Below are 24,124 nucleotides of genomic sequence, written 5' to 3' on the forward strand. Positions count from 1 at the left end.
GGTGTGTTAAGATTGAAATCATATTATCGAAGATCTTATTTAAATGACTGGAGGGGCATTGTGGCCTATTCATACTATTCAACAATGTATATAGGAGCCAAAGAAATGGTCATCTCTTTTCAGTACTGTTGGAATTGTATTCATCAACTGACTTTACTTTTTATCTGCAGCAATACTTGTATGGAAAAGAAACAAAACATTTGACATACAATGATTTCATAAATAAGGAGCTGGTGCTCTTCTCAAACGCTGACAATGAGCGATCAATTCCATCACTTGTGGATGGTGAGTCTTTTTTCTGTTGTTTTAGTAAGAACAATTTATAACCAAAATTTAATTTCCCAACAGCATTGTTTTAGCAATTAAAGTTGTCCAGTAGCTGGTAAATTATCACTATTCTTTGTTAATATTGACTGGAATTGTTATTTGTTATAGACATTGACAGTATACATCTATTTTATTATAAATCTATATCTAAAAAAATATTTTTCAAATGGATCTTGGTAAAATACGGTATAGGGTTTTGGTAAAGTAAGTTATGGGATGTTAGAAGAAAGGAATAAATGATAAAGCAAGGAATGCTACTTTTGGAAAGCATATTAGTTTAAAAGTATTTGATTTTTTTCAATCATTCCTCCGTTAATCAAGGCCTGAAACCTGGTCAGCGCAAAGTTTTATTTACCTGCTTCAAGCGAAACGACAAACGTGAAGTCAAGGTTGCTCAGCTAGCTGGTTCTGTCGCTGAGATGTCAGCCTATCATCATGGTGAGGTAAGTCGTTATTGGTTTTCTGGTATGAACCTTTTTTGTTTTTCTGTTCTTTGTAACAATTCAGACATGATTTGAAAAATCACATTTGAAGACTGAAAATGAATTACTTAAAAAAATATTCTGAGAGTTCCATTATTATAGCAGCTGCAATTTTTGCCAATTATATAAGAAACTCCCATGGCAGACTGAGTGAATAATAAACATTATATGGTAGGTTTATGGGGTTGCTGGAAGCAAATAAATAGCTTTCTGATTTAAACACTCATTAAAAAATAGTAAATTGTTGGTCCTTGAGGGAATGCTACAATTTCATAGTCAACATTTGTAAATCTCAAACTTGCCCAGAATCTAACTTTCAGAAATAAACATCTTTTCAACACTATGACAAATTGAATCTATTTTTCTTTTTTGTAAAATGAGGGACATGGCAGTCTTCTCAAGTCATTCTGGTGCACAATTGCACACTGGGGAATTGTACAAAGTGCATGCTCAAATCAAACTAACGTGGCAAGATGTTGCAATGTTGTCAAATTTAAGTGAACCTCAGACCCCCAAGTGGTAGATGCTGAGTAGTGAAATCTTTAAGATTAAAACAAAAAAATTTGTGTGTATTTGATATTTTTTTTTATTTCATTTTTAATTAAAAAAAAAAAATATTTAGGCAACAATGGGGGGAAAACTCCAAAGGGCATTTTGAGTACATTCAATTAGACTGACATCACTTTGCAACTGCAGAAAAATGCATCGTTTCTGTGACTTCTAAAATATAGGTTTTATTAAAGTATCCTCTAGAGCTACTGTTCATAATGAAATTTAGTTACTGGATCCAATGTTAAGAATCATATCTTGTACAATTTGTGGTATGATTGTATCCTTCACTGGCAGCATTGACAAATTCATGATTTCATGTCGATTAATCAACATTTAACCAAGTCATTTGTTATGTTGAATTTTTGTTAATTAATGATTTGATTGATGTTTCCAGATATCCCTCATGATGACAATTATTGGATTAGCTCAGAACTTCATAGGCAGCAATAATATCAATCTTCTGCAGCCAATTGGTCAGTTTGGTACACGACTTAACGGTGGCAAAGATGCTGCAAGCCCCCGATATATTTTCACAATGCTCAGGTTTGTACCATTACAATATTTTAGTTAGAATTCATTACAACTAGAAATTACTTTGGTTTTCATAAGGATATATCATACAGCAAGTTGTTCTTTTATTAAGCAAGATTTTATTCGGTATGGTTAAGCAGCAATAAACTTTTGGAATAATCAGACGTTTTTTAAAAGACAACTCCGGACCACTGGCTAAGGAGTTGAATCAAAATACCAAGGATATCTTACAAGTGGAAGGAATGTGTCCCAAGGAATTTATAGAAGGGAAAAAGTAAATTGTAAGTGGCCCCAGTATACTTAAAATGTATCATTTGAACCAAAAAAAGCTAATAAAGCTTGTTTTTTGGTAGGAAACACAGATGCAAGAGTGTGGATGCCAGCCATCACAAAAGGTAGACACAAAATGCCGGAGTAACTCAGCGAGTGAGGCAGCAACTCTGGAGAGAAGGAATGGGCGACGTTTCGGGCCAAGACCCTTCTTCAGACCTGTCGCATGAAGAAGGGTCTCGACCCGAAACGTCGCCCGTTCCTTCTCTCCTGAGATGCTGCCTCATCAGCTGAGTTACTCCAGCATTTTGTACCTACCTTCGATTTAAAGCAGCATCTGCAGTTCTTTCTTACACCGCCATCACAAAATATGCGATTGTCTGACACTACGAGGCTAGATCCTACTTGTGTGCCACAGTGAAAAGAAGGTGAGGCCAGACTGAGTAATGTGAGCATAGTAGGTGTGGAGATGTAAAGAACATAGTGGATTAAAGGTTAATGGCCAAGGACAGGTGTCGGCAACCAGGGCCGAATGCGACCCAAAATCATCCAGCCCACAGGCATTTTTTTTTTTTTTTCCATAGTCGTCCAGCCCACAGAGTTCCTTCATCTCAGGCACAGCACCACAAGGAGGCCTGCGCTGGCAGCCGCAATTGCGGAGCATGCAAGCTCTGGCTGTACCGCATCCTGCGCAGAGCCGTCGGCACGGCCGCGCGCGCACCCGTGTCAGGACTTCACTGCCGGCATCGGGGTTGTCAATAGGCCAGGAACAAGTGAATTTCAGTATTTAAGCCTGCACAGCCTTCAGGACAGAGCCCAGGCAATAGACTGTAGGTACGCCGTGTTCATGAGCACCCTTAACTAGAGGCCAGTGCTCCGGGTGGGGTCCTCGAATGGGCGGGATCTATGTGACCACGTGATTTGATGCCTGCCATCTGGGTGGGATCTATGTGATAGATGTGGCCCGCTATCCGCCCACAGACATGCATCCTGGCCCCTATGCAGAACAAGGCTCCCGACCCCTGGCCTTGAAATTCATAGACGTGTCGCATGAACATTCAGAAGCACCCACGACTCGAACCGCACATCTTTTTTTATCTTGTGCAAATTATTTTATGGGCTCAATTAAAGTTGCCATTTCATGGATTTCAGAGCGTATCGTTTAAAATTACATTTGCATTATTTTCATATTAGTTTTAATGGATTGTAGTTGTAATTATAAATTGTCTTCTTTAGCACTTTGTCTCGACTATTGTACCCAGCAATGGATGATAATGTGCTGAAATATATCTATGATGACAACCAACGAGTCGAGCCAGAGTGGTACATTCCTATTATTCCTATGGTGCTGGTGAATGGTGCAGATGGTATTGGCACAGGATGGGCTAGCAAAATCCCCAACTATGATACAAGAGAAATTGTTAATAATATTAGGCGTTTGCTGGATGGTGATGAGCCTGTACCTATGGTAGGTGAATACATTTTGTTAACTTTGATTCTTCAAGGTCCACCAATTTCTATATATGTGCATAGTTAAGCTATTTTTTTGACAACATTTTGCAATGGTTTTGTTTTAAACCGTCACAAATTAAATTAATTGATTTGTAGTATTGTAGAGGCACAAACGTTGTGAATAAATGGGTTCTTTATTCCGGCATTGTAGGTTGGAGATACATTGACGTTTAATAATAATAATATCTTTTATTATCATTGCACATAAGCGCAACAAGATTTGGTATGCAGCTTCCAACCGATGTCATAACATAAATCTATATTACTAAAAGTCTGTTCTTGACCGGTTTTGGCCATCTGTGCTGCGATTTCCAAGAGAACGCCGCCACCTACGGCCGTCATTTTTGGCCACCTTGCTCAGAGCCCCCCTCCGCCGCATGTGTGCCGAGGATTATTCCCGTCGATTAAAAATGACAGATATTAATGTTTTTGCAAAATTCTCCATTCTCTCTGCTGCCCCCGCTGGCGGCAGGGGGGAGGGACTATAAAACCAGGAAGTGGTGTGCCACACAGTCTCTTTAAGATGGAGGAAGGCAGAGGGTCACGTTTCTCTGAGCTGTGAATAACACTGAACACATGTCTACTCAAATGTAAGTGCCCTTAGTGGTTCTAAAATGCTTGCAGAATGTGTCTATTGGTTCTAAAGCTTGAAAAAAAAGTGTCTATTGGTTCTAAAGCTTGCAAAAAAATGTCTATTGGTCCTAAAGCTTGCAAAAAAAATGTCTATTGGTTCTAAAATGGATCATACTAGCGCTCCAGAAAGATCCTCCTCCCTCCCCCTCCCCTGGTTGGCTTGGCTTGGGTGTGTCTTGAAATTGAAAGGCACTATTTACTGCAAATGGTGGCATGAAGTTGAAAGGCACTACTTACTGCAAATGGTGGCTTGGGAGTTTTGGCTTGAAGTTGAAAGGCACTATTACTGCAAATGGTGGCTTGGTTGCTTTGGCTTGAAGTTGAAAGGCACTACTTACTACAAATGGTGGCTTGGTTGCTTTGCAAATGGAGGCTTGAAGTTGAAAGGCACTACTTACTACAAATGGTGGCTTGGGTGTGGCTTGAAGTTGAAACACCACTTACTGCAAATGATGGCTTGAAGTTGCAACACCACTTACTGCAAATGGTGGCATGAAGTTGAAAGGCACTACTTATAATAATAAACTTTATTACGGACTCAAGGTCCAGACAAGGGGCAACATTACATTAAAAATGCACTGCATATCAAATATCATAAATATATATAAAAATCATGGTATATCACATAAAAACATCATAATTTATATTTAACAAAAACCCACAATACTTAAGTTAAAAATCCAGATTAAAAGATGATCAATGTCCTACAACGAGACAACGATACCAGTGTCTGCACAACTGGGATTCGTAGCGTGTAGTGCTAACCCTTATGTTTGTCAAGGCCACAATAAGCACAGTTACTGCAAATGGTCGCTTGGGAGCTTTGACTTGAAGTTGAAAGGCACTACTTCCTGCAAATGGTGGCTTGGGAGCTGTGACTTGAAGTTGAAAGGCACTACTTACTGCAAATGGGGGGTGTGGGTGCATTGGCTTGAAGTTGAAAGGCACTACTTACTGCAAATTGTGGCTTGAAGTTGAAAGGCACTACTTACTGCAAATGGTGGCATGAAGTTGAAATACACTACTTATTGCAAATTGTGGCTTGGGTGCTTTGGTTTGATGTTAAAAGGCACTACTTACTGCAAATGGTGGCATTACGTTGAATGGCACTACTTACCGCAAATGGTAGCTTGGGTGCATCAGCTTTAAATTGAAAAGAACTACTTACTGCAAATGGTGGCTTGGTTGCTTTGGCTTGAAGTTGAAAGGCACTACTTACTGCAAATGGTGGCTTGAAGTTGAAAGACACCACTTAATGCAAATAATGGCTTGGGTGTGGCTGGAAGTTGAAAGGCACCACTTACTGCAAATGATGGCTGCTTGAAATTGAAAGGCACTACTTTCTGCAAATGGTGGCTTGGGAGCTTTGGCTTTGAAAGGCTTGACAGTTGAAAACCTTTTTACTAAAGCCTTGGGACCAGCAAATGGATTTTCGGACAAGTTCGGAAGAGAATGGAAACCAGCGTACTGCAAATGGTAGCGTGGGCGGCTGAAAAGTTGAAAAGGCCGGGTACCGGGAGACTCTGCAAATGGTTAGTCAGTTAGCTTGGAGGGATTTTATGTTGTGGTGGTGAAGGGGGAAACTTACTGCGAATAGTGGTAGTACTCCCAACCTCGCGGAGCTGTCATTTTCCGGCCGTACTTGCCGGTTGGAGCTCCGACCCACTGGAAACAAAACCCCTGGCTGCATTGGCTCAAATCCATACGCCGCCCCGCGTTGAACGTCCCAGCTCCGGGAATGTCGGGAGTCGGGCGTCGCGCTGGGAACCAGCGGGGATATATCAATGCCTTACCGGGTCTACGTGCGGCAACATCAAACAGCTGTGGCCGTTCACACAAACATCGCGGAGCGTCGCACGACAGTTGGCTCCGTGCCGCGGGCGGTGTCTTTGTCATTTGCAACTCTAGTGGCTATTAAGTCTGTTGTCGGCGGCCATACGCTCCGGAGCTTGCCGCACGGCGACCCGGTAAGGCTTCCCTGATCCCCGGGTTTCCCAACAGCGACGCTACTCCTTGCCAGTTTGTATGTCTGCCGTTGGCCCGCAGATTTGGAGCGCCTGCAACATTTGCCGGGGTTCTACAACTGGGCCGAACAGCCCCACTGGCCACAGCGCTGCGGAGCTTACTGCACGGCGACCCGGTAAGGCATTGGACTGCTCCCCGCCTCTCCGACCAGGTAGGGGACTAAGAATTAAAGTTGCTGGTTTTGACCCCCCTTCACACATCATCCCTCCAAAACTAACTGACTAACATGTATCAATGATTTACGGATTCTGTGTATTCTTCTCCAGGGAGGAGGCCACAGTAGTACATCTGGGTTGCTGCCTCTCTTTGAAAATGGCCCAAACTGTGTTTGGTTTCGAATCTGGAAAGTCTTGTAGGAGCTTTTGGTAGCTCCCTGTGATAGCGATATAGATATATCTTTATTGTCACTATACTCACATACCCAGTACAGTGAAAAAAAAGCTGCTCGTACCATCAGTGCATAGTACAAAATAAATAGCACAAAAACACATAAACAGAAAAAACAACTAAAACAGAAGGGAGAAGGGGGGGGGTGGCTCTGCTGGGGACGTGGGAATAGGTGGCATTAATTGTGGCTGTCCCATACAGTTCTGGGACTTATCCCTTGACCTTTGTTGCTGCGTTGTCCCCAGATTTAACAACATGGGTCTGTAGGCAGGTTCCCCAGTTAGAAGGTGGTGGCACGCCTCCTGCCGGTTTTGACCACCGTTACTTTGATGTATCCGATGACGGATTCTGTGATTCTTGGAATGCCACTACTCTGTTGCTGCAAATGATAATGGCTTGTGTGGTTTCTTGAGTGCTGCGGTAGTCCCTGTGGCCATGTCATGACTTATTTGACCGTTGGCCTGTCCTGTTTTACTTGGGTCTGTATGCAAATGGTGGCCTTGGGAGCTTTGGCTTGAAGTTGAAAGGCACTACTTACTGCAAATGGTGGCTTGGGAGCTTTGACTTGAAGTTGAAAGGCACTACTTACTGCATATGGTGGCTTGGGTGCAATGGCTTGAAGTTAAAATGCATTACTTACTGCAAATGGGGGTGTGGGTGCATTGGCTTGAAGTTGAAAGGCATTACTTACTGCAAATGGTGGCTTGTGTGCTTTGGCTTTAAGTTGAAAGGCACTGCAAATTGTGGCTTGAAGTTGAAAGGCACTACTTACTGCAAATGGAGGCCTGGGAGCTTTGGCTTGAAGTAGAAAAGGCACTATTACTGCAAATTGTGGATTGAAGTTGAAATACACTACTTACTGCAAATGGTGGCTTGGGTGCTTTGGCTTGAAGTTGAAAGGCACTACTTACTGCAAATGGTGGCTTGGGAGCTTTGACAAAGTTGAAAGGCACCTCTTACTGCTAATGGTGGCTTGGGTGTGGTTTGAAGTTGAAAGGCACTACTTATTGCAAATGGTGGCGTGGGTGCATTGGCTTGAAGTTGAAAGGCACCACTTACTGCAAATGGTGGCATGAAGTTGAAATGCACTACTTACTGCAAATGGTGGCTTGGGTGCTTTGGCTTGAAGTTAAAAGGCACTACAGTAAATGCACTTACTTCCTGTTTGCACTGTATATTGATTTTAGTTAAAACGCTACCACTTACGGCTGTGATTTTTGGCCATCTTACTCAGTCCCCCTCCGCTGAGCAGGTGCAGAGAATTCTTCCCGTCAATGAAAATTAAAAGTATTATTAGTTTTTTTTTAATGTTGAGAATCTCTCTTGTCAATCACTCCATGGGGGGGGGTTATAAAACACGGAAATGTGGCTGTGGCTCTGCAAGATGGAGGAGGGAGAGGTCACGACTCGCTGTCTTTAGTGGCTTTGCACCCTACTTCAAATGGTATGAAACTGCACTTGAATTTGGTGACCTTATACCCTGCTTGAAATAGAATTTCAAGGATTAGCCGTGAGTCAACTACCAGCCGTGAGTGAGTGAGTTGCCAGCACAACAGGCTTGATTGACTGAGACGCCAGCCCAAGAATCCATTTGGTGCACAATTTGCATACTAGCCCTCTGTAAACCAGTCAAACCAGTCCCTTCAGCTCACAACACCCATACTAGCACTCCAGAAAGCTCCCCCCCCCCCCCCCCCCAACTGGCCACCAATATTAGAATTGGTGGAGAGGTGGAATATTGCGTTGGATGACCAGCCCTCCTGTGTGATGCTGTGACCCAACGGGTCCCACTTAGTCTAGTAACTAATAAAATTTTGATTTAGATATCCCGAGAACACAATGGATTGTAAAAAATAAAAGTAAAAGGAAAAGCTCGTTCAGTAGCGTTTGCAGAGCAGCTGGAACAGTCCGTTGCAGGGGTGGAAGGGGTCTCCCCATGATTTTATTTGCTCTGGAGTTGCGCCTGTGTATAGTTCTCGGGGGGTTAGCTCCCATGGTGAGGTGGCCGACACGCTCTCTCTGAAGTGAGAGGAAGCGGAAACCAGATGGTAATGTTCGCGGACAAGATGAGCTTCGTAGAAGCACTGTCCTCGGACTTATTTAATTGCTAGGGCAAAGGCGGCACCCCCTTATATCTGAGTGACTCCTTCCCATGGCTGCCAAGGATTCGCATAGCAAGAAAGACACTAGGTGCCGCTACATGACCCACCCAGCCCCCCCGAACCAGAGGCAGACCGTGTGGGCAGACGTCGAAATGGGGTGCAGAAGCAGTGAGTCGGGACAGAGGTGGCCTGCGGGCGACGCTCTGGCTGTGGGCGATGCCGAGGGGTGGGTGCCAGAAGACCAACGCAGGACGGACGAGGGATAAACCAGTCATGTCGACCAGCAGGGGATCGTGAGAAAGTCATCAGCAACAACAAGAAACTAATAACAATATTAAGCTAAGGCATTACAGAGTGAAATGGGAGGGAAAAAACTACAGTGAGCAAACTGCAAATATACACAAAGTCCAAAGTGGTCAGATGCCGAATGTTCCGTGGTTCAAATCAAGCAGGGTAGGACAGGAAACAAAAGTTAAAACTGTCCCAATGTGCAATGAGCAGTGCTTGTAACCGGAGGCTGTCGAACACCAATTGACCAGGGATGGCGCTGTAGACGGTCAGGCTGCATAGACACCACTCAACCAGAGGTGGCGCTGCTGAGGGCGGTTGAGCTGCAGAGTCGCTACTCGACCAGAGGTGGTGCTGCTGACCAAAGATCCTATAGCAAGATAGACCACTCCTGCTAAATGCAATGGGCTGATGTGTAGTAGGCAACGGAACGGAACGTGGGCCTTTTTATCATCCATTTCCCGACCCGACTCTCAGTGTAATCAACGTTGCGGACGAACAGTTTGTGTTAATAAATTATAATTCTGAAAATTAGAAGATTTTTAACAAATAACTTTTATTTTTACAAGGATGTTTCCTTAACCGGCTTCCGTCACCGCACTAATATCCTATGGGATCTTTGCTGCCTGAAACCGGTTACGGAAATGGGGCCTTAAATTACCCATGAATCTGCCCATGACCGTACTACATTTTTTTCATTGAGTGGACTATCTTGCTCGCTATAGGATCTTTGCTGCTGACAGCAATCGGGCTGCAGAGTCGCCACTGGACCCAGAGGTGGCGCTGTTGACGGCAGTCATCAGTTCGTGAGTTGCTTCAGGCCGGTTGTGGCAGCTATTTTTGTCGTCGCTGGAGCAGCCATTTTTGTCGTCGCCACGGTGAAATTGCGCGGCGCGAGGAGAAGAAGGACGTCTTCGGGCAGCAGCCCCGGGTAGGCCCGTCCTATCGGGGAGACTAGGCATGGAGCAGCGGCTGGCGGTGTAAATGGACGGGCCCGCTCTCTTGCCACTTCCAAAGCCGTCAGGCGGGAGTTGGTGAAGTTGGGGAGTGGTGTTGGCACTGGGCTGCTACACTCGCAGCTCCTGCAGCAGCTGGTGGGGGAGCGTTGGCAGACGAGGCCTCTCAGCCCTGGAGGGCAGCTCCGGGCAGGTGCTGCGGGAGGGAGTGCGAGGGCCAAGGTTGCTGCGCCGCTGACTGCTGCGGTGGGCCAGAGATGTGGGCGGGCATCCCTGGCAGCCTGCAATTGGCTAGACCAGGCATAGGCGGCAGGGCCCAAGGTGGCGTCCGGCTGCCATGCAGTGTTAATGGCTGCATACATAGCGTTAATTACCACTGGCTGTCGGCTGCAGACATCAGGTCACCACCAATTTAGAATCGAAAATATCTGTTTTGGAACGTTAGGTCACCAATGTAGAGGCACAAACGTGAATAAATAGATTCTTTATTCAGGCATTGGAGGTTGGAAATACATGGATGTTTAGCACTCTAACACATTAGTCGTTGTTGAGAGGCGGTTGCCTCGTGAGCTCGGATTAGCTCTTGCTGAGGTGGCAGGACACTCCTGAAATGAGAGGAAGCGGAAGAGCGAGAGAGGGAAGGTCAGGACTTGTATGGGGGTGCCCTAGTATATATCTCGTGACTCCTTCCCATGGCTGCCAAGGATTCGCATAACAAGAAAGGCTGAACCACTAGGTGCCGCTACAGTATATTAAAGTTAAACCATAAAATTCACTCTTGCAGCGCCTCTGAATTATTTTTTCTAATTACTATATTGAATTGTTTCTCTCTAGCTTCCTAATTACAAGAACTTCAAAGGAACAATTTTTGAGTTGGGTGCCAATCAATATATAATTAATGGTGAAATCTCAGTGCTGAATGCCACCACGGTAGAAATTTCAGAGCTACCCATCAAGACCTGGACTCAGGTAACCATTTTGGTACTTTATTTGTTAAACAAAAGCACGAGAGACATTAAACGAGCTTTGTGGTCTAATGCCTTTACTTTCTTCATCTGGGAAACAATTTTTTGTCACTGCCTTTGTACACAAGTAATACTTGGGATTCATAACCTATTTTGGCTTGTGAGAAAATATTAATACTTTGTCCACAATTACTATCGCCAGAGACTTGACCTCATCAACTTGTCTTTGAGACCCGATTTTCTGGTGAACTGAGATGTATACCACTTAACCCAAGGTTGATGAAGTAATAATAAATAATCTGACCCAGGAATCTCAATGGACCACTTCTTATTTTCTTGTTCCACTTACAGTGCCCTCCATATGTTTGGGACGAAGAACCGTCATTTATTTATTTGCCTCTGTGCTCCACAATTTGAGATTTGTAATAGAAAGAATCACATGTGGTTAAAGTGCACATAGTCAGATTTTAATACTTTTATACTTTTTGGTTTCACCATGTAGAAATGACTGCAGTGTTTATATATAGTCCACTCATTTCAAGGCACCATAATGTTTGGGACACAGCAATGTCATGTAAATAAAAGTTGCCGTGTTTAGTATTTTGTTGCACAGCCTTTGCATGCAATGACTGCTTGAGGTCTGCAATTCATGGACATCACCAGTTGCTGGGTGTCTTCTCTGGTGATGCTCTGCCTGGCCTGTATTGCAGCCATCTTTAGCTTATGCTTGTTTTGGGGGCTAGTCCCCTTCAGTTTTCTCTTCAGCATATGAAAGCCATGCTCAATTGGGTTCAGATTGGGCGATTGACTTGGCCATTCAAGAATTTACTATTTTTTAGCTTTGAAAAACTCCATTGTTGCATTAGCAGTATGTTGGGATCATTGTCTTGCTGTAGAATGAACTGCTGGTCAATGAGCTTTGAGGCATTTGTTTGAACTTGAGCAGATAGGGTGTGTCTATACACTTCAGAATTCATTATGCTACTACCATCAGCAGTTGTATCATCAATGAAGATAAGTGAGCCAGTACATGCCTAAGTCATAACACCCCCACCACCATGTTTCACAATATGGTGGTATGCTTTGGATCTTGGGCAGTTCCTTCTTTCCTCCATACTTTGCTCTTGCCATCAATTTGATATAGTTAATCTTCATCTCATCTGTCCACAAGACCTTTTTCCAGAGCTGTGGTTGCTCTTTTATGTACTTCTTGGCAAACTGGAACCTGGCCATCCTATTTTTTGCAGCTAACCAGTGGTTTGCATCTTGCAGCGTAGCCTCTGTATTTCTGTTCATGAAGTCTTCTGCGGACAGTGGCCATTGACAAATCCTCCTGACTGCTGAAAAGTATTTCTGATCCGTCGGACTGGTGTTTGAGGATTTTTCTTTATTATAGAGATAATTCTTCTGTCGTCAGCTGTGGAGGTTTTCCTTGGCCTGCCAGTCCCTTTGCGATTAGTAAGCTCACCAGTGCTGAGAGCTCTCTTATTCCTGCACAAAGAAGGCAATTAAACATACCTGAACAATTACAAACACCTGTGATGCCAAGTGTCCCAAACATTATGGTGCGTTGAAATGAGGGGACTATGTATAACCACAGCTGTAATTTCTACATGGTGATACCAAAATGTATGCAAATCCCCTATAATAAAATCTGACTTCATTTTAACCACATGTGATTTTTTTTTTTTCTAATATGAATCTCAAATTGTGGAGTACAGAGGCAAATAAATAAATGATGGGTCTTTGTCCAAAACATGGAGGGCACTGTATTTCACATTTAATGGTTTGGGTTTCTTTTGTGTCTGCAGGCATACAAAGAACAGGTACTAGAACCAATGATGAATGGAACCGAGAAGACTCCGCCACTGATCACCGATTATAAAGAGTATCACACCGATACCACTGTGCGCTTCACAGTAACACTGACTGAACAAAAACTGGCTGAAGCAGAAGCAGCAGGACTGCATAAAGTCTTCAAATTATATGTCCCTCTTACATGCAACTCAATGGTAGAGTATTTTACAATTTACAAATCTTCTATCTTTTTTATAATATATATATATTACTAAAACTCTCCTCTTGTTTGTTTCTCTGTCTGTCCGTGTGATCCTGAAATTACGCCAAAACGGTACACAATAGCGCTACAATTTTTGGCGCACCTTACTCAACATTTTCCAGTGGTGTGTTGTATCACGTTTCGTTCAGATTTATGGTGTATTTTACAAGTTATTCACATTTTAAGCTTTAAAAATGTCGCAGTTGGGGTGGGTTGCTATGACTCGCGTCACAACAGGGATCTGGCCTCACAACGGGAACCCGTCAGCTGCGCCTGCGAAGCTGGGGGCTATGAATGAATGGTGGAATATTGCATTGGGGGATGGGGCCCAACGGGTGCGCACTTGGTCTAGTCAATTTATAAAATTATGTTTGGTTACTATCGCACTACATGTACCACTAGATGGAGTTTCAAAATCAACATGGCTTTGCACCTATAACTGATGCAGTACTTTTTCAACATGTCAGGTTTCTACAAGCATTCCCAATCTTCCTGCTGGATAACAATTATGTTTGAATAAATGGTTTTCAAAAGTTTTCATTCATAGATTCGCTTTGACTGTTTCTAGTCAAGTCATTTGAGTTTATTGCCATGTACAAGTACGGGTAGAAAGAAAATCTTGCAGCGGCATCAGGGGCACAGACTTGACAAACACAGCAACAAATCATATAGAAATTATACATTACACATAATTTCTCAAAATAAAGTGCAAAGAAACAAGTCAATAGTACAACATAATTAGGAAAATAAGGCGACTTTAGCTGAGGATTATAATGCGGGTTATTTTTATCACAATGTTTCACCTTCAGGCGCACACATTTATAATTAGATGAATTCCAGAATCTGACAGCACACATCTACAGATTTACTGAGCAAAATTTGCTTTGTTCAAAATTCATGTGGGCGGTTCCACGATATCCTGCTTAGTTACGAGTTCCTGATCTGGATAATTTGCACTTTTGGGTATGTGTATTAATACTGTTAATAGCAATAAACCTATTTCAGTGGATAGACCCAAAATGCTGGAGTAGCTCAGCAGGACATCAGCATCTCTGGAGAGAAGGAATGGGTGATGTTTCGGGTCAGGACCTTTCTTCAAGGTCTGAAGTAGGGTCTCTACCCGAAACGTCACCCATCCCTTCTTTCCAGAGATGCTGCCTGTCCCACTGAGTTACTCCAGCATTTTGGGTTTATCTTCAGTTTAAACTAGCATTTGCAGTTCCTTCATACACGTTATTTCAGTAAATCTTTCAAACATCAGAATAAACTTCAGGTTTTGTTACCACATCCTAAACAGTTCAGTTCTGCTTGCTTTATTCCTAAATGATCATGATTTCATTTTTTAACTTTTTTTGCTGTTCCTATCTCATATTTTACTTAACCCTCCCGTGGACATGAAAATACTGTTTCATGTTTTGTTTCTATTTTGATAGCTCCAGTCGAAATTGCTCCTCTGATCTCAGTGCCTCATGCGCTTCTTGAGCTTCCTTACGACACAAACATTTTGCAAGATCCATCTAATATAATTTGGGAGTTTCTATCAGAGCCAGTTAATACATTAACCATGTTGAGAATCAAATAGTTTTACTCATTTGTGTATATATCAATCTTGTAAAAACAAGTTTGAGATCCATATTAAAGAAGATCTGGCAGTTAATAGCATTTGGGCCTTTAGCTTCCTAGCTTCATTGGCTGCACTACCTTTGTGGGAGGAGTATATGATTATATCATTCTTCCCCCCAAATCAGAAGGACAACAAGCTGAGGGACAATATCCACACATCATTAATGTTTATTGGGAAATGACCCTTGTTATGAAGTTAATAGAATAATCGGCTGGAAAGGATTGATTGCTGCACTAAATCAGAGGATGGGACATTTTTATTCAATCTAGGTATATTTCTAACTGCAAAATAGATGATCCAGCAACTCAAAGCTGGTTTGCATTCATTCTGTTTGCCAGTCATTTAAATTTGGTTTTCTGAATGCTTGTGTTTTTGCAGGTGTTGTTTGATCATGTTGGCTGCCTGAAAAAGTATGATACTGTGCAAGAAATACTGAAAGATTTCTTCGAATTAAGATTGAAATATTATGCTTTAAGAAAGGATTGGCTTGAGGGATTTCTGGGAGCAGAATATGGAAAACTAAGCAATCAGGCTCGCTTCATTTTGGAGAAGATTGAAGGCACACTGGTCATTGGTATGTTTTAAAGTGTCCAATAATTTAAGTTATTTTCCAAGATATTTGCAGGCAACTTTTATTTTAATTGTGTATGTGTTTAAATTGTGCTTAACTGAATACTTAAAACTTGGTGGATTTTAGTTTAAGTTCAAGAATATTCAATAAAGATCAGATACATTTTTTTAGGAATCAATAACTTACTAACAGCATGTCATTATAGTATTGGTTATGCACTAGGACAGTGTTTCCATTGGCATCAAATTTGAAATTATGGCCATTGTTGAATTCATTAAATACATTGACGTTATTCACAAATATTGAAATTATATGTGAATTCAGCATGGAAATGTATTCATTTGTCACATAATTTATGCATCTGAGAAGGATATACATCAGCCATGCATGTACAAATTCAACTGCAAACATTTTTTTTCCTGACATTTGAGTACATCTCAAGATCATATAAACAAGTTGGAGGGAAAGTGAGTTCTCAGCTGGGAGGCATTTCTCCAGCCCTGCAATAACAATCATTTGCATTGACCGTTTCCGCATTCTAAGGCACTTGGCTAAAGCAGAGCCATATAAATATATTGAGTCCGAGCAATGGACATTAGGATAAATAGCTAAATTTTTGGTCAAAGATGTAAGCTTCATAGAGCATATGGAAGATGGAAAGAAGTTAATGGGTAGACTTTAGATATTAATTTAATCTGGGTGACAGCAAAACTTTGAGCAAAGATAATGCATGCAATTGGACAAGAATGGATTGTTTAAGGGAATGGAAATGTAGTTGATTTGTTTACAGATTTTCAAAAGAGTATAATGTGCTGGTAATAGATTTTTCATTGAGACTGAAAATATGGAATAAAATAACCAATCAAAAGGGAATTAGAAAAGTACTTGGGAGGAAAAATTCCAGGCCTCTAATATTTCCCTGTGGGAAAGAAGCTGGTTGGATTGATGTTGCATGGAAACAATGGACTGAATACCCCTCCATGCTGCAAACTTCCTCTGCTAGTCTTTTCCTTGAATATCCAAATTTTTTTTTGCTTCTGCAGAAAACAAACCAAAACGGGAGCTGATACAATTATTGTTCGATCGAGGTTACGATTCGGATCCTGTGAAATGTTGGAAAGAATCTCAGGGAAAGGTAAATAAAACAGTGACAGGTTTGAACAGTTCAAATGTTGGTGATTTTATTGTTTGATAACGGTTTTTCTAATTTGAGATATTTACAATAACTCTAAAGTTATTTTTACATATCGGTCTCATTTGACATAGAATATTGGAGAGAAACATAGAAAATAGGTGCAGGAGTAGGCCATTCGGCCCTTCGAGCCTGCACCGCCATTCTATATGATCATGGCTGATCATCCAACTCAGTATCCTGTACCTGCCTTCTCTCCATACCCCCTGATCCCTTTAGCCACAAGGGCTACATCTAACTCCCTCTTAAATATAGCCAATGAACTGGCCTCAACTACATTCTGTGGCAGAGAATTCCACAGATTCACCACTCTCTGTGTGAAAAATGTTTTTCTCATCTTGGTCCTAAAAGATTTCCCCTTTATCCTTAAACTGTGACCCCTTGTTCTGGACTTCCCCAACATCGGGAACAATCTTCCTGCATCTAGCCTGTCCAACACCTTACGAATTTTGTAAGTTTCTATAAGATCCCCCCTCAATCTTCTAAATTCTAGCGAGTACAAGCCGAGTCTATCCAGTCTTTCTTCATATGAAAGTCCTGACATCCCAGGAATCAGTCTTGTGAACCTTCTCTGCACTCTCTCTATGGCAAGAATGTCCTTCCTCAGATTAGGAGACCAAAACTGCACGCAATACTCCTGGTGTGGTCTCAAAGGAAAGCATGATGTGTTTTTTAATGAACATTTTAACGGCAAAGGGTGAGATGGGGAAATTATGAAAGGGAGTCCAAAGATTGAAGCATGTGTATGTATCAGTAGTAAAGTGATAAAAATCAAGGATGCACAAGACGCGAGGACAGGCTGCAGGATGTTATAGTGATGGAGCGCGACGTGAATGGAGTGTTTTAAATATAAGCCAGTGAACAAGGTCCAATGGTAAAATTGGTCCGTGCAAATTGGGATCGAGGAAGCAGGTATTTGAATGATCTGGAGGTTATAAGGATTGCAAGGTGTGGGAGGCTGATCGGATTAGTATTAAAACCGTTGAACTGGAGATGAGAATAGCGTTGCTGAAAACTTTGGTGGCATGACCCGTGACGAGAATTGAGGTGATAGAATCATAGAGTGATACTGTGTGGAAATAGGCCCAACTTGCCCTTACCGGCCATCATATCTCAAATCCTGTCCTATCCATGTACCTGTCTTAACTGTTTATTAAATGTTGCGATAGTTCCTGACTCCTCTGGCAGCTTGTTCCATACACCCACCACACTTTGTGTGGAAAACATTACCCTCAAATATCTATATAACTAAAAGACTTTGTCTTGTTATTGCCAATGGTGTGTGTGTGGTCGTCTCTGTGTGTCAATCTGGTTAATTCCTATCTTCCAAACGCTCGATCACAGCCTTCCCATTTTCACACATCCTACTCACATTTTCCCCGTGGTGGCGATAAGCATCTTCCCATCGCATTTCCGGTTATTAATCGTTGAAATTTTTTTTTAAACTGCCCGATTTCTCCCATCTCCCTCCCTCAACCAGTCCCATCCCCCCACCATGTCATGGGGTGACGCCTGTATGGTCGTGAGTAGTCGCCCTTATGGGCCTGTCACACTTATTATGCCGGCACCCGTCATAGAGGCAGCAGGTCGCTGGAAATTTTCAAAATGATGAAAATCCAGCGGTGACCAGAAAAACGCTACAACTCTTTGGGCGACTGAGGAGACTACTCGTGACCATACAGGCGACACCGAAAAAGTTGCGTATGTGGGATAGGCCCATAAGAGTCGAACCTGTTTCTGGTCACCACTGGATTTTCAACATTTTGAACATTTCCAGCGACCTGATAACGGATGCCAGCAAGTCGCCGCAATTGGGACAGGGCCTTAAAGAAATTGTCAGGAGATCGAATGCATTTGCAATGCTGTACAGGTTTGATTTTGAAAACGCAACCATCTATCTAAAGTAGCAGTTTATACTTCATCAAGACTTGAGGGGAAATCTTTTGCATATTAAACAAAGATAACTAGAATTGTTTTGTTTATTTCTGGAATAATGATTTTTAATTGTTTTGTAATAGGATCCAGAACCTGAGCTGGGGGATACTGAGGAGGAAGAAGAAGCAACTGTGTCTTCTGGGTCAGATTTCAACTATCTTTTGAATATGCCCATGTGGTACCTGACCAAAGAAAAGAAAGATGAACTGCTTAAGCAGAGAGATGTTAAAGTATGTTTCTCTAGGTTAAAAGTGAATTGGTGATAATTATTAAGATAGTGATTTTGTACTTGGAAATTATGTTCTGTCTCAAAGTGGTATTTGCAACCTTCCAGTTTTTATTAGACTTTTACATTACATTTGTTTCTGATTTTCAATCATTCTAAATAATTATATAATTTGTGAAATAATTGATCCTAAATTAGCGGCAAGCAAGATTCCATTTCCAGCCATTTTGAGTTAAGGTACATTAGAATGTGTTAAATGTTTTGTCTGCTGACCTCTAACAAGGAGAGCTTCCATTTAGGGAGTTCTGATCTGATACTGCATCAGTTTGGGAAGGGAGAAAATGCTATTTCTTGGTCTGAAATTTCAATTTCTTTGCTTTAGGAAATTGAATTAAAAGACATAACAAAGAAAACCCCTTCAGACTTGTGGAAGAATGACTTGGCAGCTTTTATTGTGGAGCTTGAGGTAATATTTCTGATGAATTGGCAATGTATATTTTATTTTGGCTATTGGCCTGGTGCAACAATTTTCTCAATCCTGCTTTTTTGAGACCTACAAATGCAAACATAGTTTTACACGCACTTGCTCTACTGACCATCTGCCCACTGATCCTGATCGCAGCCTGATCTGATCAGTTCTCTGCAACACAAAACTCTTACCTGTTTTCTTTCATGTGCTTTGCCCATGTGCAGCTGATTCTTCTCATAGTTGCCTGTAATACATTCCCAGCAAAATGATTTACCTGTTCCTTTTCTAAAGTTTCTACCTTGATGGCATCATATGAATAGCTTCTCAGATCACCTCTCGATTCTGCCATAATGAACTCTGTCAACAATATTGCAATGCCATGTCCTCTTTTACATTCTCCATTGTGCCTAAAGATTCTTTAGCCTGGAATGTTGACATGCCAGACTACTCTTACATTTGTGTCTCTGTGGTAAGAACAATATCATATTCTCATATGCTGATAAATGCTATAACTTCTTGTACTTGACAGTCAGACTCTTTGAATGAAAATAGATGCAATTTAGCAATCCAGTCCCCCCCATCTGCATTTTCCTGCCCATGTCTACTGAAATGGCTTCCTTCGATATTCCCTCTCTCCCTTCCAAACAGTACATCTCTGTCCTCATCCTCGGCCAAATTAGTTTAAACTCAGACTGCTATGTTCTTAGACCATCTGAGATGAACCGAATAACCCACTTTTTACTGAATCAATTCACATGACATGATTTATCTGTCCGCCCACTTTTAAGTTAACTTTTTTTTTAATGTTCCCATTCAGCGTGTGGAAATGGAAGAAAAAGAAAATGAGGTGGCTCACATTGGTAAGGCTCTTAAAGGAAAAGCTGGTAAGGGTAAAGCAAAGAGGCTGCATTTAGAAGAAACCATGCCTACCCCCCAGGGCAGAAGGATTGTTCCCAGAGTTACTACTGCCATGAAGGTAGATGCCGGCAAAAAAATTATCAAGAAAAGAGGAAAGGTGAGCATATCTGTTTCTAGTGCAAATGTTAAGGCAAACTTAAACATTTAATCCAACTTTTAAAATCACGCAAATGAGAGCCGTAATTATCTATCTATACATAACTAAAACGTTTCTTTTCTATTTGTACAAAAACGGTATGCAATGGCGCTGTGATTTTTTGCCACTTTACTCACCATTCTCCTGTGCAGCGTTTTTTTCCGATCGACGGTATATTTTATTATGGTTTAAAATTCTTTAAAAACGCGCATGTGCAGATTGGTCTCCTCTCCTGTCAGTCGCCGGGACGGCCACGCCTCTTCCTGCACTGATTGGCTGGGTCCGCTGTCGGTCATGGGCTGCGCCCGGCGAGGAGAATATCAAGCTGAAATAACAGAGTGAGCATCACTAATACTCCGCCGGCTGGAGCTGCATCTGCGAGCGCCTCTGTGGTGCCAAGCCCATTTCACTACCTCCATGGTGCGCAGCTTGCGGGCGCCGTTGGCCGCTTCGTCCAACCCGGGCTTCTACCCTCAGGGCCCCGGCTGGAGTTCCATGCTGCGATCCAGGATGCATTGAGACCACGGCGGTGAGGCCGTTCCGAATTTCAACGTCCATGGAGAAATCTATCTCTTCCTCTTTTTCCTTTTTTTGTCTCATGTCTGGTGGGGGGGGGGGGATAGGAGAAGGTAGGGAATGGGGAATAGAGGGAGAGGAGGGCAGTGGGGGGGGATAGAGGGATAGGGAGGGGAGGGCAGTTATGGAGAGAGTGACTCGGGGTAGGGGAAAGGAGAGGGAGGAGAGGGGAAAATTCCTGGGGAGATGGGGATTGAGGGAGAGGAGGGCAGTGGGAGAGGTGAGGAGATGTAGTGGGGGAGAGGAGTTAGGGAGGGAAGGAGTGACTGAGGGTAGGGGAAAGAAGAAGGGATGGGGAGGGAGTGCTGGGGGATTAGGGGAAATGAGCTGCACCGGCGCAGTTGGGGGTTAGAAACATAGAAATTAGGTGCAGGAGTAGGCCATTCGGCCGTTCGAGCCTGCACCGCCATTTAATATGATCATGGCGGATCATCCAACTCAGTATCCCGTACCTGCCTTTTCTCCATACCCTCTGATCCCCTTGGCCACAAGGACATCTAACTCCCTCTTAAATATAGCCAATGACTGGGTACCCTCTGGGAAGAGTTCCAGAGATTCACCACTCTCTGTGTGAGGGAGTGCTCCTCATCTCGGGGAAAGGATCCTTAAGCTGTGACCCCTTGTCCTGGACTTCCCCAACATCGGAAACAATCTTCCTGCATCTAGCCTGTCCAACCCCTTAAGAATTTTGTAAGTTTCTATAAGATCCCCTCTCAATCTCCTAAACTCTAGAGAGTATTTATGGGGTTATGCGCGAGTGGTGGAATATTGCGTTGGGGGAACGGGTGAGTGGTGGAATATTGCCTAACATGTCTGCACTTAGTCTCGTTACTATTACAAATGGATCCTGGTCCTGAAAATGGTGTACCAAAAAAATCATTACATTTATGCGAAACAAATTAATTTTACAGTGATAGCAGTCAATAGACAATAGGTGCAGGAGTGGGCCATTTGGCCCTTCGAGCCAGCACCGCCATTCAATGTGATCATGGCTGATCATCCACAGTCAGTTCCCCGTTCCTGCCTTCTCCCCATATCCCCTGACTCTGCTATCTCTAAGAGCTCTCTCTTGAAAGTATCCAGAGAACCGGCTTCCATCGCCCTCTGAGGCAGAGAATTCCACAGACTCATAACTCTGTTTCTCATCTCCGTTCTAAATGGCTTACCACTTATTCTTAAATATTCCTTGACTCCTATTTGTTCTCCTCCGTTTCCCAAAGTATGGTATCTGTTCTCTCCTTTCTGATCCCCAGAGAAAGGTGTCAGGTTCTAGTGACTGAATTTGTTATCTTAAATTTCAGTATTTATTCTCTTCCATACTCTTGACAATGTACTAATGCTGTTCTAATGATTTAGATTAGCCTTCAGTACAAAAAAAAATCAGCATGATCGGCAAAGGGAAAATGATGTACAAAATGTTATGGAGTAAATAGGGTACAATTATTTTAACCTCCACATAGGATGTGCTTTTTAAATGCCATTCTCGTGTATTTTAAAATGAAAATTCTGAAGAGGAAACTGTATGCAAATTCAGAAATTTCCAGATGAGCCATAAGAGGTGTTCACACTTGTATTTCATAAACCATCTTGTTTTGAATGTGTGTTAAATATCTTGTTTGTTAGTTTGCTTATTGTTAAACAGACCTTGCAAGCCAGATGGTGGTTAATGGGGGAAATGATCCTACATTCCATTTGCATTAGATCCATTATTTTATGGAACACTACTTCGATTGTTTAGTAACTTTTTAAATCAGTTTTATTGGAAATTTCATTTTAAACTTTGCTTCTTAGGATGACGCAGATTCTCTTGTTGTTAAGATGGAACTTGATGATAAAGACGAAAATTCTCTCGAACGCGTAAGCCTTGCAGAACGACTCACCAAAAAAGCAGAACCAGGTAGGTGGCTAATTTGACCAAAATTGCTCAAATTTACTTAAACAAGAGCTGCTATAGGGATACTATATACACAGGGATTCAAGTTTAATATCTCGGGGTCTGCAAAATGCTACATTGCAGCTCCTAATCAGAAATGGGAGAAAGAGATGATTGTGCACAATTTAAAAAGTTGTACAGCTTTTATATGTTGTAGTAGAGATAAATTGAGTAAATGGAGAGTTTATCTTCCATCTCATTTTTAATTGTTGAACCAAGTAAAATTTATCGTAACTAACCAAAACATGTTTTTTTTTTTTCAATTTATTTTATGGGTATGTACATCCGTGACAATAGAAATATCCCTATTTGCCCTGCCTGCTGCTTTAGTGGCTATGAAATCACATAGGCTATATCGTGTTTCCTTCCCTGAAGAACATGAGTAAACTAGATAGGTTGTTAATAACAGTCCAATAGTTTTGTGTTTGTTATTGATACTTTTAATTTAAGCTTTACAATTATTTAATAATTTAAATTTATGCTGCAGTGGGATTTGAATTTGTATCCTGATTAATGATTCAGAAGTCTGGCTGTTGGTACAGTAACTTAATCTCTACGCTATCATGGGATTTTTATGGACACAACCAATTCACGTTGCATTTTAGTTTGCACATGAATGGTGGCCCTAATGTTTGGTACTTCCTTCCACACTTCTTTATTCTTTTTATGTTTTTCTTAAACATTGAGATGTTCTCCACCTCAGTCAGCGGCTTTTGTGGTGCTAGCCAGAGATTCTGTATATTGTATATGTGGGGAATGTTGCTCTCTCAGATTGCATTAAAAATATTTTAATCCTGATGTGATTTCACTGAATAGTTTCTCCTCTTTATTTAGGGCACAAGACTAAGAAAGCGCCACAGAAACAGACTACACTTCAGTTTAAACCTCTTGACAAAAAGAAAAGGAACCCTTGGTCTGATTCCGAATCAGAATCGGGCAGTGATGTGGAAGTTGTTGATCTTCCTCCCAGAGATAAACCACAAAGGACAACAGGTAGAGTTTTAAAATTTGCACTCGTGCCAGATATTTCAAATTGAGGAGCAGGCAATATTTTAAAAGATTTGCATTGGAGGATTTTAATGACAGGCCATGTCTTAAATGTCATGGATTGCTTCAATAGATCAGCAAAATGAAAAGATAATTAGTCAGTAAGACATTTCCTGATGTGGAAGTCACAAGATGCGGGACAGGCAGCATCTCTGGATAGAATGAATGGGTGATGTTTCGGGTCAAGACCTTTCTTCAGTCTGAGAGTCAGGGTAGAGTTACTCCAGTATTTTGTGTTGAAGTGACAGATTGTGGAAAGTGATGCTGAGCTGTGTTTTTCTAGCAAATTGCTCTTCAGTGATGATTGCTACATAATGCAGTTGCTGGAACAGATTTGATTTTCAAAGCTTGCATCACTGATGGGTGCTCATTTCTTTGATCTTTTCAGTTCTACCCAAATTTGTAACA

The 24,124-nt window shown here is 42.0% G+C and overlaps 1 protein-coding gene across 1 annotated transcript in view; it reads left to right on the plus strand.

Annotated features, from left to right (window-relative positions):
• Window positions 1-24,124, plus strand: part of LOC129710179 (DNA topoisomerase 2-alpha-like) — a 52,640-nt gene that overhangs the window by 17,259 nt on the left and 11,257 nt on the right. The window contains exons 20-32 of the mRNA XM_055656971.1: window positions 171-285; window positions 649-770; window positions 1,756-1,904; window positions 3,399-3,630; window positions 10,900-11,034; window positions 12,842-13,042; window positions 15,092-15,287; window positions 16,328-16,419; window positions 18,495-18,641; window positions 19,020-19,103; window positions 19,924-20,121; window positions 22,528-22,633; window positions 23,504-23,662. Of these exons, the coding sequence (XP_055512946.1) occupies window positions 171-285; window positions 649-770; window positions 1,756-1,904; window positions 3,399-3,630; window positions 10,900-11,034; window positions 12,842-13,042; window positions 15,092-15,287; window positions 16,328-16,419; window positions 18,495-18,641; window positions 19,020-19,103; window positions 19,924-20,121; window positions 22,528-22,633; window positions 23,504-23,662 (1,936 nt within the window). The remainder of the gene's footprint in view (window positions 1-170; window positions 286-648; window positions 771-1,755; window positions 1,905-3,398; window positions 3,631-10,899; window positions 11,035-12,841; window positions 13,043-15,091; window positions 15,288-16,327; window positions 16,420-18,494; window positions 18,642-19,019; window positions 19,104-19,923; window positions 20,122-22,527; window positions 22,634-23,503; window positions 23,663-24,124) is intronic.

The sequence above is a fragment of the Leucoraja erinacea genome, chromosome 27 (genome assembly GCF_028641065.1).
Source record: "Leucoraja erinacea ecotype New England chromosome 27, Leri_hhj_1, whole genome shotgun sequence".
In the NCBI taxonomy this organism is placed as follows: Eukaryota; Metazoa; Chordata; class Chondrichthyes; order Rajiformes; family Rajidae; genus Leucoraja; species Leucoraja erinaceus.